This window comes from Lissotriton vulgaris, chromosome 5 (genome assembly GCF_964263255.1).
Source record: "Lissotriton vulgaris chromosome 5, aLisVul1.2, whole genome shotgun sequence".
NCBI classification, from domain to species: domain Eukaryota; kingdom Metazoa; phylum Chordata; class Amphibia; order Caudata; family Salamandridae; genus Lissotriton; species Lissotriton vulgaris.
In genome coordinates this window covers 1,719,542,332-1,719,565,263 of record NC_141693.1, presented here as the reverse complement: position 1 = coordinate 1,719,565,263, position 22,932 = coordinate 1,719,542,332, and the positions used below count along the sequence as shown (strand labels likewise).

Sequence of the window (22,932 nt, the reverse complement as noted above, 5' to 3'; positions counted from 1 at the left end):
CAGCCCCATAAAGCACTACGACAGATCTGCTGCTCCATAAAATCGATGTCCCCTCGGGACCCCGCCTCGCCGAAACTGCTTGCGAAAATTCTGGACATCCTGGAGCCCTATATTAGATATGTGCTGGATACTTCCTTTAGCACGCACACGGTGCCTGGAGAATGGAAGCAGGCAGTAGTTCTACCACTTAAAAAAAAAACTAATATTAGCTGGGAGAAATTGGAGAACGTCCACCCCATATCGTTGCTACCGTACCTTGCCAAAGTGACAGAGAAGGCTGCCAACTCCCAACTCATGACTTATGTGGAGGAAGCTAATCTTCTTCACTCAACTCAGTTTGGGTTCAGATCTGGCCACTCCACGGAGTCAGCTCTGCTCATGACCACTGAGACCATTAGACAGGGGGTGGATGAGGGACAGACCATGGCCCTCATCCTCCTTGACCTAAGTGCCGCATTTGACACTGTAGCGCATTTCACCTTGCTGCAGTGTCTTAACAAGGGTGGTTCTCAGGCGCGGCGTTAAAATGGATCCAGTCTTTTTTGACTAATAGGAGATTCCAGGTCAGGCAGGGTGACTACTATTCTAGGGTTATCAATCTGGATCAGGGCGTGCCCCAGGGCTCCGCCCTGAGTCCGACTCTATTTAATTTGTATATCTCTTCTGTGGCAACCATAGTCGAGGGTCACGGCATGCGAATTGTGTCATATGCCGACAACACCCAGCTGATCATCTCCCTGTCCAGAGCGCCGGATCTTGCAGCATCCAGCTTCAGAGCATGCATGCAGGAGCTTGCCTCCTGGATGTCTAACAACTGCCTGAGGCTGAACGGCAGCAAGACTGAGGTGCTCGTGGTGGGGGGCGGGGTCCGTCGGTATGGTCAGCGGAATGGTGGCCCTCCTGTTTGGGGCCAGTTCCCACTCCTTGCCAGCAAGTTAAGAATTTGGGCGTGCTGGTGGATTCGGACCTGACCTTCGCACCCCAGATTAGTCGGGTGGTGGGGGTGTGCTTTGGTGTCCTTAAGGGGCTACGGAAAACCCTAGATCTCCTACCTATGGAAGCTAGACGGACGCTGGTGCATTCCCTCGTGACCTCACAACTTGATTATGGTAACCTCCTGTATCTGGGTGCCTCGGTGAGAAGCCTAGACCGTCTACAGGTGCTGCAGAATGCGGCTGCCCGGCTGGTCTTGAGGCTTCCTAAAAGATCTGCCTCAAAGGCCGCATTAGAGGCACTGCATTGGCTCCCGGTCAGGGGAAGAATTGAATATAAGGCCTTGTGTACCTGTCATCGTATTCTTGGGGGCAAAGCACCTCGGCCCCTACAAAGCCTTATTACACCATACAGACCAGTACGTACCCTTAGATCTGCGGGCACTGGCCTGCTTATGGTCCCTAAAATCAAAAAGGCCCGAATGGGGGGGAAGGTCCTTTCGCCTTCTTCCTGTGAAGAGCTGGAATAGGCTGCCCCTTGAGCTCCGGAAGGAACCATCGGAGACCAGGTTCAGGGGAAAGCTTAAGACGTATCTATTTGTGCACTAGCGTGCGGCATGGAGCACAGTGGGGGGCATGCCTGTTCTACTTCCATAGCGCGGGGACACGCCGGTGTGCGTAACCAGGCGCTTTATAAGACTCCCTATTATTATTATTATTAATATTAGATACAACAGTGTAACCGGTGAAAGAGTTACGTTATTAATCCTCCGTGCCCGGAGGCGCTGTCGCGGTGTGCATCGCAACATAGGAGCTGCACATCACCTGGAGTCTGATGCTTCAAGTGTGGTGTGCTGTGGTAGGATGTATTTAGAGCCTGTCTGTAAATCAATGTTAAGTTGTTGGTGTGTCTCGGATTTTGCTATTTCGGCACTTAACTGGGGGGCTGCCAGGGTGTCCGGACAACAAAGAGAGCAGGAGAGGAAAGGTTGCAGTTGTTTAATTTCCTGCTATCATTAGATCTTTGTCTAAACACCAAATTCAAATATTTGTCTTTTCGGTTTTTCAGTTTTAAGGCTTTTGACAGGTGACAGATAACTCCACAGCGCTTCCTGCATAACTGCGCCGATTAAACAACACTCAGACAAGTGCCCAAGATGGAGAAGAGCTGAAATGTACAGCGTGCGCCCAGAAGTGCTAAAAATGGGGCTAGCGCCGCAGTCCGTATAATGATTTTTTTGGTATGAGTGTTATCTACAGAACCATGTGACTTTGTTATATTTTGGATGCATAATGCTGCAGAGTGGGCCAATATGTGGGTACTTCCTGCACCCAAGAAAATAAACGTTTATGTATCGACTTTACCAAACAGGAGAGGACTTCCTTCTCTGCACTTTCCTGTGCACCTTTCCCGTCGTTGCGCATGGTTCCAATAAAAAAATATTAGACAGCGACAAATCGATTTCCTCATCCTGATATTTTAAAAATCCTTAGCCGCACAGCGTGCCTCACGCTGAAAGTAAAAAAAAAACACAGACGCTCTAAAAGCATGCGAGTGATGCGCGCGCTACAGCGAGCCATCTGTTTTGAATTATCGCGCACACGTCTGGGCACGATAATTCAAAAACAGATGGTGCCTGTGCGGGTAACCGCAAGCAATAGGCTGTGGGCGGAGCACAGGCCGGGACATGCACCCGCCTTTGCCCAATTGTGTGCGCTCTTTCTTGGAAAGACGCACACAAAGGCCAATAGCCTCTGACCAAAAACAAACCACATGCATGAGCGTGTGGTCATATTTTGAAGCCCCCTTACAAAAAGTCTTGAATAGCAGCTCATGCGCGCTGTGTAGGCGAGACCTAAAAAGGGAAAGGAAACAAAATGGTTACTTACTGGCAGGAGTAGTTGTGCAGCTTGGAGAATTTGCTGGATTCACATGCTGGGCATTATTCCGCCATCTAGTAGTTATATGTTTCTAGTAAGATTCTGACACATCAGGCCCCAGCAGGGTTACTTCATTTGCTGGCGCTCTATGTGCCGGGGTATCTACTACGCTCCACGGATCTCCCGCTGGCCTGTGTTCCGCGAGTCTGGAAAGCGAGGGCCGGAGGTCGCTCCTTTTGTTACCTGGCGGCAAAGCTTTGAAATTCACTTCCAGTCTTTAGGAGAAGCACCACTACCGGTGGAGGTGGTCGGGGCTAAGCCTAGGAGCTCTGTTTCTTCTCGCCTCCATCATGGATTGGGAGTTGCCCTCTGGACTGAACCATAGGTGCTGGTCTCCAACTCTTTCTCGACGTCTCGTTCCCTGATGGTGTTGGTGGTGTCGTCTCCTTCTTGGCATTTCTTTCTCCGGCGATCCAGCCAACGGCCATGTCGGTATCTCAGAGATTTCTTGGAGTGGAAGGTGCGGCAGACCTGACACACGACCATTGCGTGTTCGGGGGGAGGGCAGGGCTCGACAAATCCACTTGCCCGCTCGCATTTGCGAGGGAGAATGGATGAGAACGAGATATTTTTAGGTCCTACTCGCCCTTTCTGGTGAGTCGGAAAACAAACTAACTTTTGTCCTCTGTCTTTGAAAACGTATCAAAAGTGACAAGATAACAAGATTTAAAGGCATTTTTATTGCTCACAAAGGGACTGAGCAATAAAGATGCCTTTAAATCTTGTTAACTTGTCACTTTTGCTCCGTTTTCAGAGACAGAGGTCAAGCAGGTTGCAGTTGGGTCGAGGCGATTTTCCAAGTTACTAGACCTGCAGGACTAGAACAATTTTTCAGATTTGTCGAGCCCTGGAGGGTACAAGTTAAAGACCAGTTGGCGGTCGGACAAAGGGTTCTTGAAACTGACACTAGGGTTAGTATTGAAAGGGCATCCTTTCTGTCACTGTCCTCTCATTTGTGCCATGAAAGCACCGAAGAGGACAGTACGAGGCCCCGAGAAGACCAGGAGAAACATGTAGGTCGAAAGGATGATTTTGTTCCAATGGGAGAGGATAGATGGAAGAGCTTAAAGAGGTATCGACAGGGAACTCGATTGGTAAATATCAGAACCCGACGGCAGAATAAAATAACAACGGAACCGATGCCCATGCACATTACCAACCACAGGAGGTGTCATTGAGACCTTGTGACTCAAAAAGTAAAACAAGTTGCTATGGTCCAAACCCAACACTAGATGGCAGTAGTATGCAGAGCATGTGTATCTACAGCCACAAATGGTATTTACATGTAATTACCTAATTCAATAGTTTTTCATCATGGATTGTTTCATTAGCTCCAAAACCTTTAGAATAATTCTGCAGTGGGTACGCAATCTAACTATTATGAATCTGAAGACATCCAGTGACAGAAACAGAAAGGGCATTTACTTGTAACTCTGGAAAAACAAAATCACAATGCATTGGGCTGGAATTCCTACACATGACCCCATAAGCACTGAATGTCCATAAATACCTTAAAGCGGACCATGTAATCCCCAATCACACTCTGTTGCCAGATCTCCTCAGCCGTCTTGGGGGACTCTGGAAGCTTGGCACGCTCATCTTTTTCAGACCCACGCTTCCTCTCTGACTGGGCTTTCAAAGCAGCCTCTCGAGCCCTATACCTGGCCTGAAAAACATGAAGCACAAGATTGACGTTCCAGCCCTTCCAAGTCAAAAAAAATCTGAAAATCCATTCTGCTAGTCAGTGATTTACATAAAATCCAGAAAGGGAGAAGGTGATGAATGTTGGTGCAGTACCTATATCACCCTATAGTCTGAAGTTGGAGGAAAACTGTTACCAGATGGCAAACAGGAAGCGGGTACAGGGTTTCAGGTGAAACTGGTTTGGTGATAGAAGAGAAGAGCAGCCAGGTTCTTCGTGCAGAAGATGGTGCCCAGGTGGAAATTGTAGAAATTAAATGAAGGTAGAAAGGTGCTCACTGCTGGAGAGAAATACAGGGGAGTAATAACTACATTCAGTTTGGTAGTTGATCTGATACAGTGGTCTGGGCCCGTGCAGAAGGTCAATACTGAAGGAGGGCATGTTTATGCTAGGAGTATATTGCAGGGTGGGACTTAAATCAGTCTGTCGTTAGTGGATGTATGCGCTAGGGGTGTGTATTTCTGCAATCAGATGATTGGTGGTGGGTACACTGACTGGGTGAAGTTTGACTGCAACCGTGTGTGGGGCAAACATGGGGACCTTCTACGCTTCAGAGTTACTCAATGCAATATTACGCTCATGTGACCTCTTATTTTCTTCCTCACATTTCAGCCCATCCCGGCGGAACAAGATTTAAGGTGTTTTCTGATGCGTGTAGAAGGGTTTGGCTGAGTGGAGTTGAGAGGGGCGCATCCCCATCAGAGGCCTTGAGGATTTCTTTCATGCGCCGCTAATGGGGGACTTCTTGCTAATGCATAATCCACGGGGAGGGGTCAATAACTAATACACTGCTGTGGGACCATGGCACGCTTTCCAATGAGTCAGATTTTTTGATGTCAGTGAATTCCATGGGTTCGGGTCTTTTTCGGAATGTAGAAGAAATAATAAGTGTGTATATAGTTTATATGAATTCACACTGTATTCCAGAACAAATGCAACACTGGTCCCCCATTTTCAGGGCAGCTGTACACGCAGTACAAGCAGCCACGAAGACACGGGCTCAGAGGCCATGCCCCTCCAGTCCTTTTCTAAACGCACTACTGTCCTTCCTCCAAGTCCCCAGTTTAACGACCCCACAAAGAATCAGTGAAACCCGGGCTGATCTAGAAAGGGAAATGTTTGACGCCTACTACAAAGACCAAAAAGTGATTATGCACCCTATGTCGAAATCACCAAGGCACACTGCAACGGCAGGGGTATGTATGGCTGGGTCCACTGCCCAAAAAGGGTGCTTTGGTCATTGTGATAATTCATTACATTGTCCAAAGTGTCATTTAGAAATGACACTACCAGTGAGTAGGGTATCACATCAGAAGGGTTGCTTCCCTGGAGGAATACCCTCCAATCAACTAACATACCCCCAGGCCCTCTCAGCAAAGGAATATCGCCAAGAGAGAGTGGAATCACAGAGGGCCTCATATTACTTTACATAGTATATAACATTGCTAGGTGACCGGAGTAGCCTGTGTAGAATGGTGGATGGGTCGAGCAACAAGCTGCAGGTGGCGCTGTGCTGTACCAGCTATGAATGGCTGATATTGTGGTAGAGTGAAAATGCCATTCACCTTCAGCTAGAAACCCCATTATTACTTTTTTATTTTTAGCAAGCGTTTTACTTTTACTCTGCAGCATTGTGCAACTACCACGGAACTCGGTACATTAACATCAAAAACTAGCCATGCTGGTTAGTTGCCATCTAAATAGCTGATGGCACAAAATAATTATTGACACATTACTCTAGTAAGGTAGTGTAGTAAAGTTTGTGTGGGTTAAAAGACATGCTGTAATGCATTAACGCCCTAGCTATAATTCTCAAACACTTCACTCAGACATCACTTAAACGGAAGTTAATGTAATGCAGCAACTGGGTAAACTCTGCTGCAACAAACTTCACACATACAATAATGAACCCTGGTCCCCCCACACGCCCTAATCCCTTCGCAATCTCCCCCACACACTACCCTCCTGCGGACCCCACGCTCCCGCCTGTCCCCATCCCTGTGCCCACCTCCTCCATGCCATTCAGCGCCTTCCTTCTGCCCTTTGCCACCCTCCTGCTCTCGTCGCACTCCTGACAGGGCAGCACCAGGACACGACCACAGATGGCACAAGGCAGAAGATGTCAAGGGTGAAACACGCATATACATGTATGCGACCACAGCACACGCAGATCAACCACTGCCCTTGCAGCGAACATACTGCCCACACTCACAGATCAGGCTCACAGGGGTAATCCAGCAGGTCACACGACCAGATCACTTCCATCAAGAAAAACTCCCAACCTCTAGACAAGTCACTGCTGTACAACTCACAATGCGTCAATAGATCCATCGACTAGCGAATGGAGCAGTATACAGAAAAACCCGGTGACACACGCCCTAGGAGAGTGCCCCGGAACACGCTGTTCCTCCAGCTCCATGCATTGGAAGCATTAAGTGCAATTGTTCTCAACAAATAAAGCAATTTTAACTGTTGTGGGTCACATCCTGTACTGCAAATACTGCAATGTTTGCATTCAGTAATTTTAACTCGATTCACAGGGCACATCCAGGTCTAAGCAACACTCCCCTTTAACTTTAATACACCATCCAAGAGTTCAAGTTTCATACTGGGGTGCTGCTTTTAAGCCGGTCCTATCGCTTCTCCTGCTCTGCACCACAACTTTTTGTATAAAATATTTCTGTTCTTCCTTGCAGCCCTGCAGGCTTGCCATAGGATTTTCATGGCAACCAATGAAGTCATGTAAATAATTAGGTGGGAGACATTTCCTAGTCTAGGCAAAAAAAATTAAAAAGCCTCTACGATAAGCACCCTCCACCGCTGCATTATATTGTGTAATGTATGCCTATCCCAAAGTGGGGGAAATATTGGTGGGGGTAGGGGGGAGGGGGGGGGGGGCGGGGGAGAGACCTTACCGGCCTGAAGCAAACTTTAGAAAGGACACCCATTTCTATCCACAAACTTCCCAGCGGCCACAGCTCTGAGCCACCCTGTGCAACATCAATACTCGCTCTGGCTTGGTTGGAAGTATCTGTGCCTTCGGAGAAGCAATGTGGTCACAGGGCGCTGCGAGCATCCCCGGGCAGTGGGGTATCGGGAGCTTTTTGAATGAATGTGAGCAACACCTTTGACTTGTCGGAAAGGTCGTTCCACATCCGGGCCAGCGCACGGGTGAGTTCGCTCTCCGGCAGCTCCGGGTGCTCCTGCTGAAGCCGCTTGCGCCTCTCTTCCGAGAAGATAAACATGGCAGAAATGGGGAGTTGGGGTTTCCCGGCACCCACCTGTTGAAGAGGACAAAGGTCTGTGTAGAGAAGGTTCAACACGGCCTTGGAAAGACCCCACAAACAGAGAAAAAGCCCGAGAACCTATGAGGCGACCAGGTTGGGGGATGAGCAAGAGGCAGACAAGGGGTTTCAGGTGAGGGATGCTTGCCCACCCCGCTCACGCTTACCTTGCTGAGGGCATCTCCCGAGGGAGACCCTGGGGTGGTCTTTGAGGCTGGGCTTGCCCCTCGTTTCCTACTCATACCCATCATCTTCTCCTCAGCCAGGACTCGCTGCTGCTCCTCTTCGGGCAGGCTCTGAGATGCAGAAGGGAGAAGAGGGACACACTTTCAGTTGCATGGTTTGTGTTTGGCATCGACGGCAGCTGCATCAGTCCTTGCCAATTCAAAACATTCAAGGTTACACTCTCCATTTGGTGTTTAAAAGCTCTGCGAACCCTGAACACCATGGTGGACCCTCTGAAATGGGCATGCATGCAATAGTGAAAACCAATAGTTGGCATTAAAATGTCAGACCGAACTGCTCCTGCGGTACACAGAGGAAGGAAGAGGCCTGTTTTGTGAACTATAAAATACACAGAGCTGAAGTCAACAAAAGGGTCAAGGGGGGTATAGAGAACACAGCATACAGAAGGGAGTATAACCTGAAACAAGAGAATAGGGTGCATTGGTAACTGTGGAAGTCTGGAAAAGGAGTGTCACACAAAGTCGACATGGATCAAAATTGAGAAAGAGGTATTAAAGAGTTGTACGAAGTTCAAATATGGCAGTGGTGGGAGTAGGTACATAGTAGAAGAATTGAAAATGGGAGAAAAGAAAGGACTGAAGGGCCAACTCACCTCCAAGAATCGTAGCAGCTCACTCTCGTAGTCTTTTTTCCTCTGCGAAAAAAAGTAAAGACATACTATTATCTAAAATAGTTCTTGCAAAGGAATAAAGAAAAACTGAGGAAACAGAAGCAGGCCGACGAGAAAACAAAAATAGTAACCAGGAGTGATGGAAGGAGCTCAGCTGCGAGAAGGACTTGTAAAAAAGGGGAAAATTTAGCGAGCCTGAGAACCACATCGTGAAAATGGGCGACAAAGACAGCGAGCAGCACTGCACGAGCCTGAATTAAGAGGGGTGGGTTGCCTCAATCTAAATGATTGCCTCAGAGTTCATTCTTTGTCAGTGTCTAAATTTGGTTTCACAGCACTGCAGACTGGACTGTTCCTACTGGAGAACAGAACTGCAGACTGGACTGTTTCTACTAGAGCACAGCACTGCAGACTGGACTGTTCCTACTAGAGCACAGCACTGCAGATTGGCCTGTTCCGAATGGAACACAGCACTGAAGACTGGGCCGTTCCTACTGGATCATAGCACTGCGGATTGACCTGTTCCTACTGGAGCACAGCTCTGCAGACTGGACTGTTCCTACTGGAGCACAGCACTGCAGACTGGACTGTTCCTACTAGAGCACAGCACTGCAGATTGGCCTGTTCCGAATGGAACACAGCACTGCAGACTGGGCCGTTCCTACTGGATCAGAGCACTGCGGATTGACCTGTTCCTACTGGAGCACAGCTCTGCAGACTGGACTGTTCCTACTGGAGCACAGCACTGCAGATTGGCCTGTTCCGACTGGACCACAGCACTGCAGACTGGGCAGTTCCTACTGGAGAACAGAACTGCAGATTGGGCTGCTCCTACTAGAGCACAGTCAGACCCTCCAGGATTTCGCGATTTGCAAAATAATTGTGAAATCGGCACTTTTGTAAAAAGGCAGCGCTTTTTACAAAAGTGCCCGCGAAATCGGGGCTGGGGGCAGAAAGCTTTAGCAGTCCTGCCTTCTGCAAGAAGAGCTGAGCCACGCGTACAGGGCAATTCCTGCTTTGCGTTCTCACCAACATTATGCAGGCTGCAAGGAGGGCTTTTTTTATCGTCTCCTCCAGCTGGGAAGATAAAGGCCAAGTTAAGGGGTCATTAGGCGGCTCCTTTTGATGAAGTATCCTGACTCGGTGCGGCCTGGAACCTCACTTAAATGTAAATGCCACGGAGGGGAAATAAAGGCACACAGCTTGCTATCTCTTAGCAGGTACTTGAGAGGCATGCTTTGTGTAAGTAAGTGCATGGGACTAAATTGTATACAGGGGTTTGATTCATTTAATTTCCCTCTAAGCTCATTCTTGCAGCAAAGTACTCATCAACTATGTAAATGGAGGCAGGTTTTGTTGGGCACCTTTTTGTAGGCTTCTATTTTAAGCACATAAACCTATTTGGCAGGACGGTCATACGTTCACGTTTGCTTCGTTTTTAAGCATTAAGGTTTTTTGTTAGGTACTGTTAAAGGTTCACACTAAAGGGGTATATAGAGTACACAATAGACATAACCAAGAAAAATTTCTCAGTTTTGAAAAACTGCCCTCCCTCACATACCAAAGTACATGACATGCTTCATCATAGGGCCTGCTACAAACGCCCTGGTGTAGCCACATCCAGGGCGGAGCATTAGGGAGGGGGAAAAAATAATAAATTCCACACTACAAGACGTACAACCACATAATATCAACACATACGAGTAACACAAATGAGGTGAAAAGCATGTGCAAAACATCCAGTGACTGGAACTGATAGTGCGACAAATAAGTGCAGTATGGGAAAGTGATTAAAACTGGTTAAGGGTGCCACTGAAAGGAATTACTTTATTGAACACAATTAGGTACCCATACCAGGATTAAAAATAAGAAAAGGATGGGAAATGTCTTCTTGAATAATTAAGCTTCCTCAAGACTTCCCTCCTACCACTGCTGAGGTCAACATGTTTCGACCGCTGAAATTGCGCCTCTAAAAAAGGTCACTTCGGTCTTCGTCAGGACTGTCGCAATCAGTACCACCGTGGGCCTTTCCGTAATCCGGTAAAAGGCCCCTCGGAGGAGAGTAGGTTAGTCGTATCCGTACTCTTCCAAGTCTTTCTCATTTAAAAGTGGAGGCTGATCCCAATAGTGCGGGAAAAACGTTTACGAGTTCATGAATTTCACGAGCGGTGTTCCTTTACACACAGGCTTATGGGACAGGGCTGGCCCAGAGAACGATTGTGTTCTTAGGGAGACCCTCCTGGCGGACACCTGGTTGGGCTCGTGAAATTCATGAACTCGTAAAAGTTTTTCCCGCACTATGGGTGTTTTGCACATGCTTTTCACCTCATTTGTGTTACTCGTATGGGTTGATATTATGTGGTTGTACGTCTTGTAGTGTGGAATTTATTATTTTTTTCCCTCTCCCTAATGCTCCGCCTTGGATGTGGCTACACCAGGGCGTTTGTACCAGGCCCTATGATGAAGCATGTCACATACTTCGGTATGTGAGTGAGGGCAGTTTTTCAAAACTGCAAAATTTTTCTTGGTTATGTCTATTGTGTACTCTATATACCCCTTTAGTGTGAACATTTGATCCGGTTTGGGGGCCTGGGGTATTGGAGTTTAAACAGGAACGGTCCGATCCCCTTCTTTGTGTTAAGTAGGTACTGTTAAAGCACATCTGACTGCCCAGGCAGAATTGTTTTCAATGTTCACGTTTCTTGTTCAGTTTTCTTAAGGGTTTTGATTAATATTTCTCACTGTACCTTTTTGACGCCTCAGTTTAAATTTGTGAGTTTGTGTGGAGCTTTTTGATGGAAGCCACAGCACAAATCTATCATTAGGCCACTGACTTTGAAAATTGTAGACCTCTTCATCATCACCACTTCATTGTGGAGACGACATAAGCTCCAATCGTCATTGAATAGCTCTACACATATAATGTTATTCCTGGACAAGTTGGTTCTGTGCGCATTCACGTCACATAACAAAACTGTTTATGCTGTTTCACTTGGTTGAGTCCTTCAATGTATTGATTCAGTTTTTCTTTTCCTGAGCACCTGCATGCTGTTTAGTCGAGAAATATGTTCAAAATAAAAATACCCTAATAATAAATAAAATGCTGTAATGTAAACTGTTGAGTGAATGTTGAAGGAATTTTGGTGTACAAATCATTCTGCATGACCTAATGGTAGAACATGTAGATACTTTTACGCTGTTACAAAACACAGATCTCTCTACCAAAATGCTTTAACCTCCAGAGATATCTCACCATTATTAATATTTCCTGAGATTTACTGCCCAGTTCTGTAGCTGAAGCCTTAACCCCATAAAATATTTTTAAAAGCAGATTTTGCAAACAATTAAGCAGACGAGATTCACTACTGTGCTACTTCTCCTTGTTGCCAATTTCTTTGTGGTAAGGCTTTGGAAAAAAATGTTATTAGTTGAGGCCCAGATTTTGCTATGGGATTACAATACTTTTTCTGGAGCAAGCAAAAGCACAATCGAATTTGTTGGATCTCATAATGCGCTTAAATGTACTCATGATATATCTGATTAACCTATGTGTGAAATCATAATATCTGATGTCACTTCCAGAGAGATAACGAATAGTTTCTTACCTGTCGGTGTAGTTTTGCAGCTCGATGATCTTTCTGGATTCACTATGCTGTGCATTATTCCGCGGTCTTGTGGTTGGGTCCGGATTCGTAGCCTTTTTTTTTTTTTCATTTGTAGCCCAGGTGGGCATCTACGTCCCACCTTTGGTTTATTTCTGGTGACGTCGGCACGCTTCCTGCGGAAGCTCCCACTCCTGGGCGCCATCTTCGGATTCTTTTTTCTCGTGTTCGTCTTGTTACCGAAGTTATGGCAATGTTCAACGTAAAGTTTTTTCACCGCTTTAACCTTTAAGGCTTCTTTTCCAAGTATTGTCTTTGTTTCAACCACCTTATTTCTCCAGCCTCATCTTTCTGGCGGAGGTGGGTGGGTTCGCTAGTGAATCCAGAAAGATCAAGCTGCAAAACTACACTGACAGGTAAGAAACTATTCGTTTTGCAGCGTGAATCTTTCTGGATTCACTATGCTGTGCATAGACTTTGTAGCGGTTTCTCATGTTTGTGGCGGCTGGGTGGAGGATGAGCATTGGTTATTGAATATTTGTTGAAGCACCCTTTGTCTGACTTGTGCTTCCTTGTACGTCTGCATATCCACACAGTAGTGCTTCGTGAACGTGTGCACTGAAGCCCATGTTGCTGCCAGGCATATGTCCTGAATTGGTGTGTTAGCTAGGAAAGCTATTGTAGCTCCTTTTTTCCTGGTAGAGTGTCCCCTCTGTTAGTTCCTGCCCTGCCTGCTTGTGGCAGAACTGTATTGTTTGGGCGATCCATCGCGCAATTGTTCCTTTAGTTACTGGTTTCCCCATGAAACTGTTAGCGAAGGACACAAAGAACTGCTTTGTTTTCCTGTGTTCCTTCGTTCTCTCAATGTAGTGCATGACTGCCTTTCTGGCACCCAGAGTGTGCAGTGCCCTTTCAGCTCTTGTTGCTGGTTTTTGGAAGAAACTCGGTATCTGTATAGTTTGATTCAAGTGGAACCTTGACACCACCTTTGGCATGAAGTGTGGGTCCGTTCTCATCACCACCCTATCGCTGTGTATCTGTATGTAGGGTTCCTGTAGTGTTAGTGCCTGCAGTTCTCTCAGTCTGCACAGTGAAGTGATTGCTACCAGGAAAGCTGTTTTGATGGTCAGCATTTCTAGGGAGTCCTTGTGAATCGGTTCGAAAGGTTCCTTCATGAGTTCCGTTAGGACTACGTTAAGGTTCGATTCAGGTGGTGGCACCCTCTTTGGCGGTGCGATCCTCTCTGCTCCTTCCAGGAATCTTCTAACGACCTGTGATGTGAAGAAACTCTTAAAAGGTTCTCCTCTCGTGTAAGCGACTATCGCTGCCAAGTGAACCCTCAGTGAGGATGATCTCAGATTTTTGTCGAGCAGGTGCGTGAGGTACTTTAGCACTGTTGAGTCCTTTTTCATCTTATTGTGTAGCTTTTCCCTCCTGCACCACAGTGTAAATCTCTTCGATTTCGCTACGTAGCACTTCCGCGTGCTGGTTCTTCGTGCCTCCCGAAGTACCCTTAGGGTGCTTTCTGGCAGTTTCAAATGCGCAAACTCTATGTCCTCAGGAGCCACGCTACGAGGCTCAGGTTCTCTGGCTCCGGGTGCAGCACTTCTCCGTTTTGCATGGAGAGTAGGTCCTTTCTTCTCCCGAATCTGTGGGGTGCACTCTGTCATCTCCATGATCTGCGAGTACCATGTCTGCCTAGCCCACTGTGGTGCCACCAGTATCAGGGTCATGTTGCTCGCTCTGCACTTGCTGAGTACCTTGTGTATCAGCGGTATCGGGGGAAAAGCGTAAGCAAATGTCCTGGACCAGTCTATCCATAGGGCTTTCCCCAGGGAGCCCTCCCAGGGCTGTCTGGATGCAAAGTTTTGGCATTTTGCATTCTGGCGTGTTGCAAATAGGTCTACAGACGGTGTCCCCCACCTGTCGAAGAGCCTTCTCGTCTCTTGTGCATTGAGTTCCCACTCGTGGGATGCCGATGTCTGTCTGCTGAGCCAGTCTGCTTCTACATTGTCCTTTCCCGGTAGATGTATGGCTAGCAGGTCTATCTTGAGTGGGATGGCCCATCTCTATATCTCCTGCGCTAGTTTCGAAAGCAGGGCTGATTGTGTCAACCCCCATGCTAGTTGATGTAAAACATTGCTGTTGTGTTGTCTGTCTGGATCAACACTCTCTGGTTGTACAGTTTTGTTTGGAAGGCCTTTATGGCTAGGAAAACTGTCTTCAACTCCAGGTAATTGATGTGTCTGACCGCATTTTCTGGTGTCCACAGGCCTCTTACTTTGAGTTTCTCCATGTGAGCGCCCCATCCCCTCTGGGAAGAGTCTGTGGTAATGGTCACTGTTGGCGTTGGTTGCGTCAGAGGCTTCCCACTTGTTATGTTCCCCATGTTCCACCATGCCATCTCTTTCTGCACTGCGTGCGTTACAACCACTAGATCCTCCCAACGACCTGTAGCTTGTGACCATTGCTCCTGTAGCCATTCCTGTAAAGGTCTCATGTGGAGCCGTACGTTTGGCACTAGGTGTATGCATGATGCCATCATGCCCATGATTTTGCTCGCTGTCCTCACTGTCCGAGCTTGCGCTATCGTTCTCTTCTCGCTGGGGAACACCTTGCTCTGTAAGGTGTCGATCTGTGCTCCCAAGAAGATTTTTATTTGTTCTGGTTTCAGGGAGGATTTTCCCCAGTGGGTGGAGAATCCTAGGTTCATCAGTGTGCTGGTCACTCTCGGTGCGTGCTGCTTTCACGTTTTTTATGAGCTTGCTTTGATCAGCCAGTCGTCCAGGTAAGGGGTACACGTGTATCCCTTCCCTTCGTAGGTGTGCTGCGACTGTAGCGAGGCACTTTGTGAAAACCCTTGGTGCCGATTTGAGCCCGAACGCCAGTGTTGTGAACTGGTAGTGGTCTTCTCCAATGATGAATCTGATGAGGTGTTTGTGGCCCCTGTTCATTGGGATGTGCAGGTAGGCATCTTTTAGGTCTATGGTGACCATGAAGTCCCCGCCTTGCAATTGAGGAAGTACCTCTTGTAGGGAGGTCATCTTGAACCTTTGCGTTCTTACGAACTTGTTTAAGAATCTTAGGTCCAGGATGGGTCTCATAGGTTTGTCCACCTTTGGTACCAGGAAGTATGTGGAGTATACGCCCCTGTTCCTTTCCCTGTAAGGTACTAGCTCTATGGCTTGTTTATGCAGGAGCTCCTTTGCTTCCTCCCGAAAGAGCTCTAGGTCTTTCCTTGCTAGTGGCCTTCTTTTTGGTTTCCTGTCCGTTGGCTTTCCCTCCAACTCTATGCAGTACCCGTACTGTATGATGTTGAGTACCCATTTGTCTGATGTTTTACTCTTCCACTCCCTGAAGAAGTGTTTCAGTCTTCCTCCCACTGGTCTTACATGTACAGAGGTGTCTAGTTCGTGTAACTCCTGTCCGATGTGTTTGTGCTCCACCCTGGGAGTCTTTGCTCGGGTGGGCACATGGAGTTTTATTAAGTCACTTAGAGGCGGGCTCCGGTCCCCCTCTCTTATTATGTCCACGTCCATTCCCTCTCCCGCGAAAGGACTGGCCTCTTGGTTGGTACTGCCAGGACTGTTTTTGCTGCCCCTGCTGTGTCTGGGTGTCTGCTTGGTGGGCTTGTTGGAACGCCTGGTGTGATGTTCCTGGCTGGTTTCCTCCCCTCCCGTTAGATCTTCGTGACGGGGTGCCCCTTTTAGTACCTCTGAACTGCAATGCCCCCATGGATCTTGCAGTCTCGTTATCCTTCCTTCAGTTGGCTGAGTTTCTCGCCAACTGGGGCCCTGAACAGCGTTTCTCCGTTGAACGGTGTGTTGAGGATGCTGTGCTGCACTTCTGGCTTGAATCCCGAAATTCTGAGCCAGGCTTGTCTTCTCTCCGTGATGCCCATTATCATGAGCTTGCTGGAGGTGTCTGCTCCGTCCAGGGCAGTCTTGAGGCAAGAATTGGCTACATTCTTCCCCTCTTCGACAAGGTTTTCAGCTCTTCGCTTGAATTCCTGTGGCATGTTCTTTACTAACACGCCCAGCTCTTCCAGGATCTGGTATTGGTGCCTGCAGAGCATTGGAATTTGCCATGCGCCAGTGCATTGAGGCATTTCGTTCAATTCTTCTCCCCACCAGGTCCATACTCTTGCTTTCTTTGTCTGGAGGTGGCCCAAAAGTGGTAGGCACATTGGCCCTCTTTCTTGCCGTGGCTGTGATGATGGAGTCTGAGACGATCCCTGAATGCAGGGTGGGTCCTTGGAGGAATGTTTATACTTTTTCTCTGACCTGGGAGTGACGGCTTTGCATGTAGCTGGTTCTTTGAAAGCCTCTTTTCCCTATGCCATGACACTGTCGAGCATGGGCAGAAACTGGCTCCTTGTTTGTGTAGGGAGCAGTGTCTCGAGAAGAAAGTCTGCTTTCTGCTTTTCTTCGTTGAGTTTTACTTTAAAAACTGCAGCTGCATTCCTGATGACTGTGTTGTAGACCCCGATGTCATCTGGCGGCGAGGGCCTCGAGGTGTACATGTCGACGGCTTCCTCTGGGCTCTCGGTCTCGACGTCCTGCCAATCTATATCCTGAGTCTCCGAGGATGCAGACCCGAGGAGTGCCCTGCGGTCGTCGTCTCCTTCCTCCTCGTAGTAGGAGGCCCTCCCTCTTCTTGATCGTCGAAGGTCTCGACGTCCACCGACATCGTAGTCCTCCTCCTCCGTTTCCTCGACCACCTGTAGCCTAGGTTTCGTCGGGATTGTGTATTCTTTCATTCTGGCGTCGAAATCTTTTTTCCGTTGCAGGATGTTTTCCATCTCGGCCTCGAGGCGTCTTTTCTTTTTCTCCATTTTGGCCGCGTGGTCTGCGTCGAATGGATCGGCCGCTCTTTTCGGCGCCGAGCCGACTTTCGTCGTCGAAGGTTTCGGTGCTGAGCTGGCTCTCGGGTCCTTCGGTGGCGCTGAAGGGCCCTTCGGGTCCTTTTCCTTCAGCGTCGTACGCTCCTTCTCGGGGGCGATTTTCGACGTCTTTTGCTGTGTTCCAGCTCTCGGCGCCTGGGAGTCCTTCTCAGAGGATCCGCTGTGCCTTGGTGTAGCCGCCGAAATTTTCGGCGTCGGCGCTTTCGAGGTTTTGCCCTCCATTTTTCAAGACTCGGGGTCTCTTGGTGCTCTAGGGGCCGTAGAGTCTCCTACCTTCTTTGGAGTCTTCGTAATATCGGTCTCTACGACCGGTTAGTTGTCGTGTTCTGCGGCGGCGTTGTCCTCCTCGTCTGATGATAGCCCCAGGTCTCGAAGGGACGGTGGCTGTCCCTTGCCCTGCATGGTGGCGTTGGCTATCCTCGGTCTCTTTCTCACTCGAAGAGTCATCGGCGTGAACGCAGAGCAGGCGTTGCAGTCCTCGCTCTTGTGGTCGACCGGTAGGCAAAGGTTGCAGACCGGGTGCTGGTCCTTCTGCGAGTACTTGTGGTGGCAGTTACGGCAGAATTTGAAAGGAGTGTTGTCCATCTCATGCGTTCAAGGGGCCCCCTGAGCTTGCATTCTGCGATGTACATCGAAGTTCTTCTTCCCCTTCGTCGTCTCTTCGATGATGTAGTCTCCTGTAGTCTTCTCAATCTCTTTTCTTGCAAAAAGTGCGTATTTTTCTTCTTCTTTCTCCAAAAATGTCTGGAGCCCTCTCGGGAACGATCCAGACCCAACCGCGGAAAAACGAATCTGAAGATGGCGCCCTGGAGTGGGAGCTTCCGCAGGAATCGTGCCGACGTCACCGGAAATACACCAAAGGTGGGACTGGGCTACAAAAAAAAAAAAAAAAAGACTACGAATCCGGACCCAACCACAAGGCCGCGGAATAATGCACAGCATAGTGAATCCAGAAAGATTCACGCTGCAAAACTTCATGTTATCCCACGTGCAATGCCACGTGTCGTGACGTCATGTGCTATGGTTGCACACTCCATGATATCACTTGCAAACTACCTAACTTGGTTAGTCCCCACACTTTTTTTTAGGACTTGTGCCCTTGATGAAGGGGTGGTGGTAGGTGGGGGGTCAGTCAGTATAATCACGTGTGCAACTTGTTGTGTACTGCGCAGTTTTCAGTGAATGAAGGGAAGGGAGAGAATCAAATTACAGCAAACCATAATGTAGACTTGTAAGCAGGATCCCTGGCGGGAGAATGGAACAGTTGTTGCCACTGATCAGGGTAGGGGTGATGGCACCCTGTTCTGGGGCGGGATTAGACAGGAAGCAGGGAGCAGCGTTGGGTACCAACGCACCCCTCTATTCTTGCTTCGGCACCCAGCAGGGGTGTATTTAGGCTTGCAAGAGTGTCTTAGACTATCATGGGCACACCAATTTAAAAGTTGAGAGTTATGATTGGCCCTGGAATCTTTATTTCCCTGGGGCCAAATCGCTCCTGAGGAACACAGAGTCCTCCAAGTTCTCTAATTGGCTGCCGGTAACAAGAGAAAAATGTTGCTGCCAGCCATTACAGGACTCGGGAACTTAGTATAGCAACCAAATACTCTCAGACACTTTAAACATGCCTATTTGAAAGTGGAATACTCTACTAAAACAGTTTCCAGTGATTTAAGACTGAAAAGAAGTGATTACAAGTGAAATAAAGTACCGCAATAAGGCCGCAAAATTTCAATTTTTGTGCCGCTAAATTTCAATTTTTGTGCCGCAAAATTTGCAAAACTATGCCGCAATATCCTGGGGGATCTGCACAGTACTGCAGATTGGGCTGGCCTACTAAAGCACAGCACTGCAGACAGGGCTGTTCCTACTGGAGCATAGCACTGCAGACAGGGCTGTTCCTGTTAGAGCACAGCACTGCACACTGGGCTGTTCCTGTTGGAGCACAGCACTGCAGACTGGGCTGTTCCTGTTAGAGCACAGCACTGCAGACTAGGCTATTCCTGTTAGAGAAACCCCAAATCTGATTTACAGAGTAATGGTCCCAGTCTTTAGTAGCAGAGTGAGCAAAACTACAATGGACAGGAAGGAGGGCCAAAGTAATTACAAGTGGAAGAGATGATTTCAAGCATTCCACACATCCCTTTTCCTTTTAGCTTGGCTCTTAGAAGTCCAACACCCTGACTAGCCAAATTTTTCTGCTCTCCACCTCATCAGTACCCATCTGTTGCACAGTCTTCTGCATCTCCCAGCCACCATCATGCGCTGGTTTAATGACCACCTGCCCTAATGGTCCACAGCACCCACTACAGTCCGGTCCCTTTCAGCCTTCCTGCTCCCTAGCTCCCATAGCCAGCTGGCCAGCCCTTACCTGCTCGCATTTCTTGTGGTATGCATCCTTCTCCTTCTGCGAGAGTAGCTTCCACTGCTGGCTGCATAGCACCATGCGCTCCGTGCTGGGCACGTCCTTCATGTTAGTCATGAGCTCTGCACAGTATAAAGAGTAACTGTTCCTGGAAACCGAGGGCAGTACATGGTTAACATTCCCATAAACAGACAAACCCAGGAAGAAGAAGCACTAGGAAGCAAAGGTAAGGAAGCAACATCAAGAAGCAAGCAACAGCAGATACGGTACAGTGCCACCTTCTGCACTTATTTCTCACCCTGAACCCCTGCTGATGCTTTTCATTTTTAGGAGGCGTACTTACGGTGGCGGCTTGGTGGGCCGTCCATCAAACTTGTCTTTAAGTTGTCGCTCAGCCTTGGTCAGGGTGGATTTAGTGATGCCCTCCTCAGCGATGTTCAGCTCAGGATGCTTCTGCATGTAGTCCCGCATGACGTCCTGCAAAACCAAAGAGCAAGTAAAGACTAAGAGCCTTAGACTGATATGGCAGGGTAAACACTGAGTGCTAATTCCTGTTCAAAGATCAATTCCAACACGTGTGAAATGCATGCAGAGCTGGGCAAGATTTAGCACTTTGGGGATGTGAGAACGGGTTGGGAAAGTCATTTGTGCATATAGGGGAAGTAGGTCTAGCAGCCAGGGATTTATTACTATAATTAGGTTACAACTTGTACACCGTTCTTTAGCTTTTTAGCTTTGTTATACTTGTTGATTAGATCATCCACAGCGAAAATTCCTCACCTATCTCCAGCCCCCCCCCAGACCCTGCCCCCCCCGGAATTCCCCTCCAACCAAGTTTAGAAAAACAAGCATTGGAAAAGCAGATAGGTCTTGCCTACGAAAGATCTTTTAGCTTACTCAATGTTTGTTTGCCTAGTTGTAAGCCCCATGTAAGCCGACAAAATGCTCCAACAGTGACAGCACATGCGCTGTCTCAGGCAAGACCTAAAAAAATTAGCTAGAAAACTACAACTGTGACGACCTCCAAATAACTGCAGTGGAACATGCTAGTTATGTATGTGGGATGCTCTAGTAACTGAAAAGATCTGGGCTTGTAAAAGATATGGCCTGATGTACAAGGCTAGACTTTTTATTGTAGTCATTTTTGTTTCAGAGTAAAGTGTGTTTCAAAAGTAGCCATAGAAACATGTGGAATTAAGCATTACAAATATTTAACACAAACCGCTCCACATGGACTTGTGGTTTCTCAGGAATTGGAGCAATATGTTATTATCATTATTGGAGTTTATAAAGCGTGCGGCTGCCTCCAGCAGAGATGTCCTGGTGCTAAGGCAGTCGAGAGACACAGGGCGCAAGTAGGCTTAGGGACGGCTGAATAGCCAGGTTTTTAGAGCTCGTCTAAAGGCAGGTTCAGGTTCGGTCAGGCGGAGAGGGAGCAGCATTGTGTTCCACAGGTTTGTGATCCTAACTGCAAAAGCTCTGCCTCCTACCCTCGCCTTGCAAATCTCAAGACCCGGTCATGCTGGTAGTGTTGAAGTCTAGCTCTCAAGTAGGCCAGGCCTCTGCTCCTGGTTGCTCTGTAGGCCAGGGTGAGTGCCTTGAATTCTATTCTCCTTATGACGGGTAGCCAGTGGAGGCTTCTCAGGTGGGGTGTGATGGAATCAATCTGGCCGCTGTATTCTGTATCAATTGTAGTCTGTGGATCATATAAGCCGAGAGACCCAAATACAGGCTGCTGACAGTCTAGATGGGATGGAATAAAAGCATGAACCACCGTTCTCCTGCAGTCCATTGGAAGGAAATGGAGAAATTTCCGCAGAATGTGGAGTTTCCCGAAGCAGGAGTATACTTGCCGAATCTGGGACTTGCAAGAAAGGGTATTATCAAATCTGAATCCTACGTTTTTCACAGCGTCTACCGGTTCAGGAGGGGGGGTTCAATTCCTGCGGCCACCAGTGCCCTATGGGGTGTAGTGGCCTATTGATTTAAGAATAGTACTTCGTTTTTCCCCCCGAGTTAACTTTTAGACAGTTTTGAGGCATCCAGGTTGAGATGTGACTTAGACAGCTTCTGAAGTTAATTAAAGTAGCATCTGAATGTTCTTTAAAGGAAAACAGAAGCTGGGTATAGTCAGCGTAGGAAATCACCTTTACCCCCAAGGATTCAATCAGTGCTGCAAGCAGGGAGAGATAGGCATTGAATAGGAGAGGGCCCAATGCCGAACCCTAGGGCACCCCACAAACAAGGGGCTTCTGGGAAGAGACAAAGGGACGTAAGAAAACTTGTTCTGTCCGGATCTCCAAGTAGGACTGGATCCGGGCAAGGGCCATACCCAGAATTCCCAGCAGTTTGAGTCTCTCTAGGAGAATCGGATAGGCCATGGTGTCGAAGGCCGCATACAGATCCAGCAGCACAAGCATAGCTGCTTTGCCCTGGTCCGTAGTTTCACAGACGCTTTCAGGCACTTCTTGGAGTGCAGTCTCAGTACTAGACAATGTTAGAAGGAAACATAACAGTTGATGGTTTATAGAAATTCGAAAGTCTGATAACACACCCTAAAACCTGAGTAACCAAATATGCCGAAGAGTGCTGGGTCAAATCCAAATTTTCCGGATAACCAATGAATAAGTAGATCAGTTCAATTTTGATTTGTTGGATGTATATTCATTGGAATCTGGCATTGATCCACGTACTCTGGGATTAGAACACCCTAACCAAAACATGATCTCCAGCTCTTCCCTCCGATTCCCTGAACTAGGATCTTATCAGTCTAAATGGCGAGGCTGACCTGATAAGATATGTGTGATACCATTACACACATGTGCAACAAACGGAACAAACAAAAGTCCTGAGTCAGTGTGTAGAAATGATACGTACAGTGTAAGCATCTGTTCGTACCGTTTAATGCTGTAGATTCACGTGCTTTGCATACTCCCGCCATCTAGTGTTGTGAGTGGATGTTTGCAAGTTGTTTTTCTTCGAAAAAGTCTTTCGAGTCATAAGGTATGGTGTGATTATTATTGTACATTGTGCATTAGAAGTAACTCAACGTAAGACAGTTTTTTCGAACAGCGGATGAGAGTATGTATGGAGTGTACCTGAACAGTAAGGTGCTTGAAGTGCAATGTGCAGTTAAAAATAATGAAAGTGAGAGATCTGCTACAATTAACATATGCTTCCGGGAGGGTGTGGCACAATGACTCTACAGCACTACACAGTACGAACAAATGCTTGCAAGGCAAGTAGTCTTTTCCGTTCAAAGCATGTGCAACTATAGATATACATGCTTAGAATAGCATACAGTACTCTCCGGAAAGTGGTGCGTACCACTAACATGTGGATGATGCAAA

The 22,932-nt window shown here is 47.8% G+C and overlaps 1 protein-coding gene across 4 annotated transcripts in view; it reads right to left on the bottom strand.

Annotated features, from left to right (window-relative positions):
• Positions 1 to 22,932, bottom strand: part of UBTF (upstream binding transcription factor) — a 111,066-nt gene that overhangs the window by 51,464 nt on the left and 36,670 nt on the right. For 2 of the 4 annotated variants that reach the window (XM_086923916.1, XM_086923919.1), the window contains 6 exons: positions 19,926 to 20,059; positions 19,589 to 19,730; positions 8,698 to 8,739; positions 8,027 to 8,155; positions 7,701 to 7,856; positions 4,384 to 4,539 (listed from right to left, as the gene is read on the bottom strand). In XM_086923916.1, coding sequence (XP_086780042.1) covers positions 4,384 to 4,539; positions 7,701 to 7,856; positions 8,027 to 8,155; positions 8,698 to 8,739; positions 19,589 to 19,730; positions 19,926 to 20,059 — 759 coding nt within the window. The remainder of the gene's footprint in view (positions 1 to 4,383; positions 4,540 to 7,700; positions 7,857 to 8,026; positions 8,156 to 8,697; positions 8,740 to 19,588; positions 19,731 to 19,925; positions 20,060 to 22,932) is intronic. The other 2 variants (XM_086923918.1, XM_086923920.1) reach the window with 1 other exon arrangement.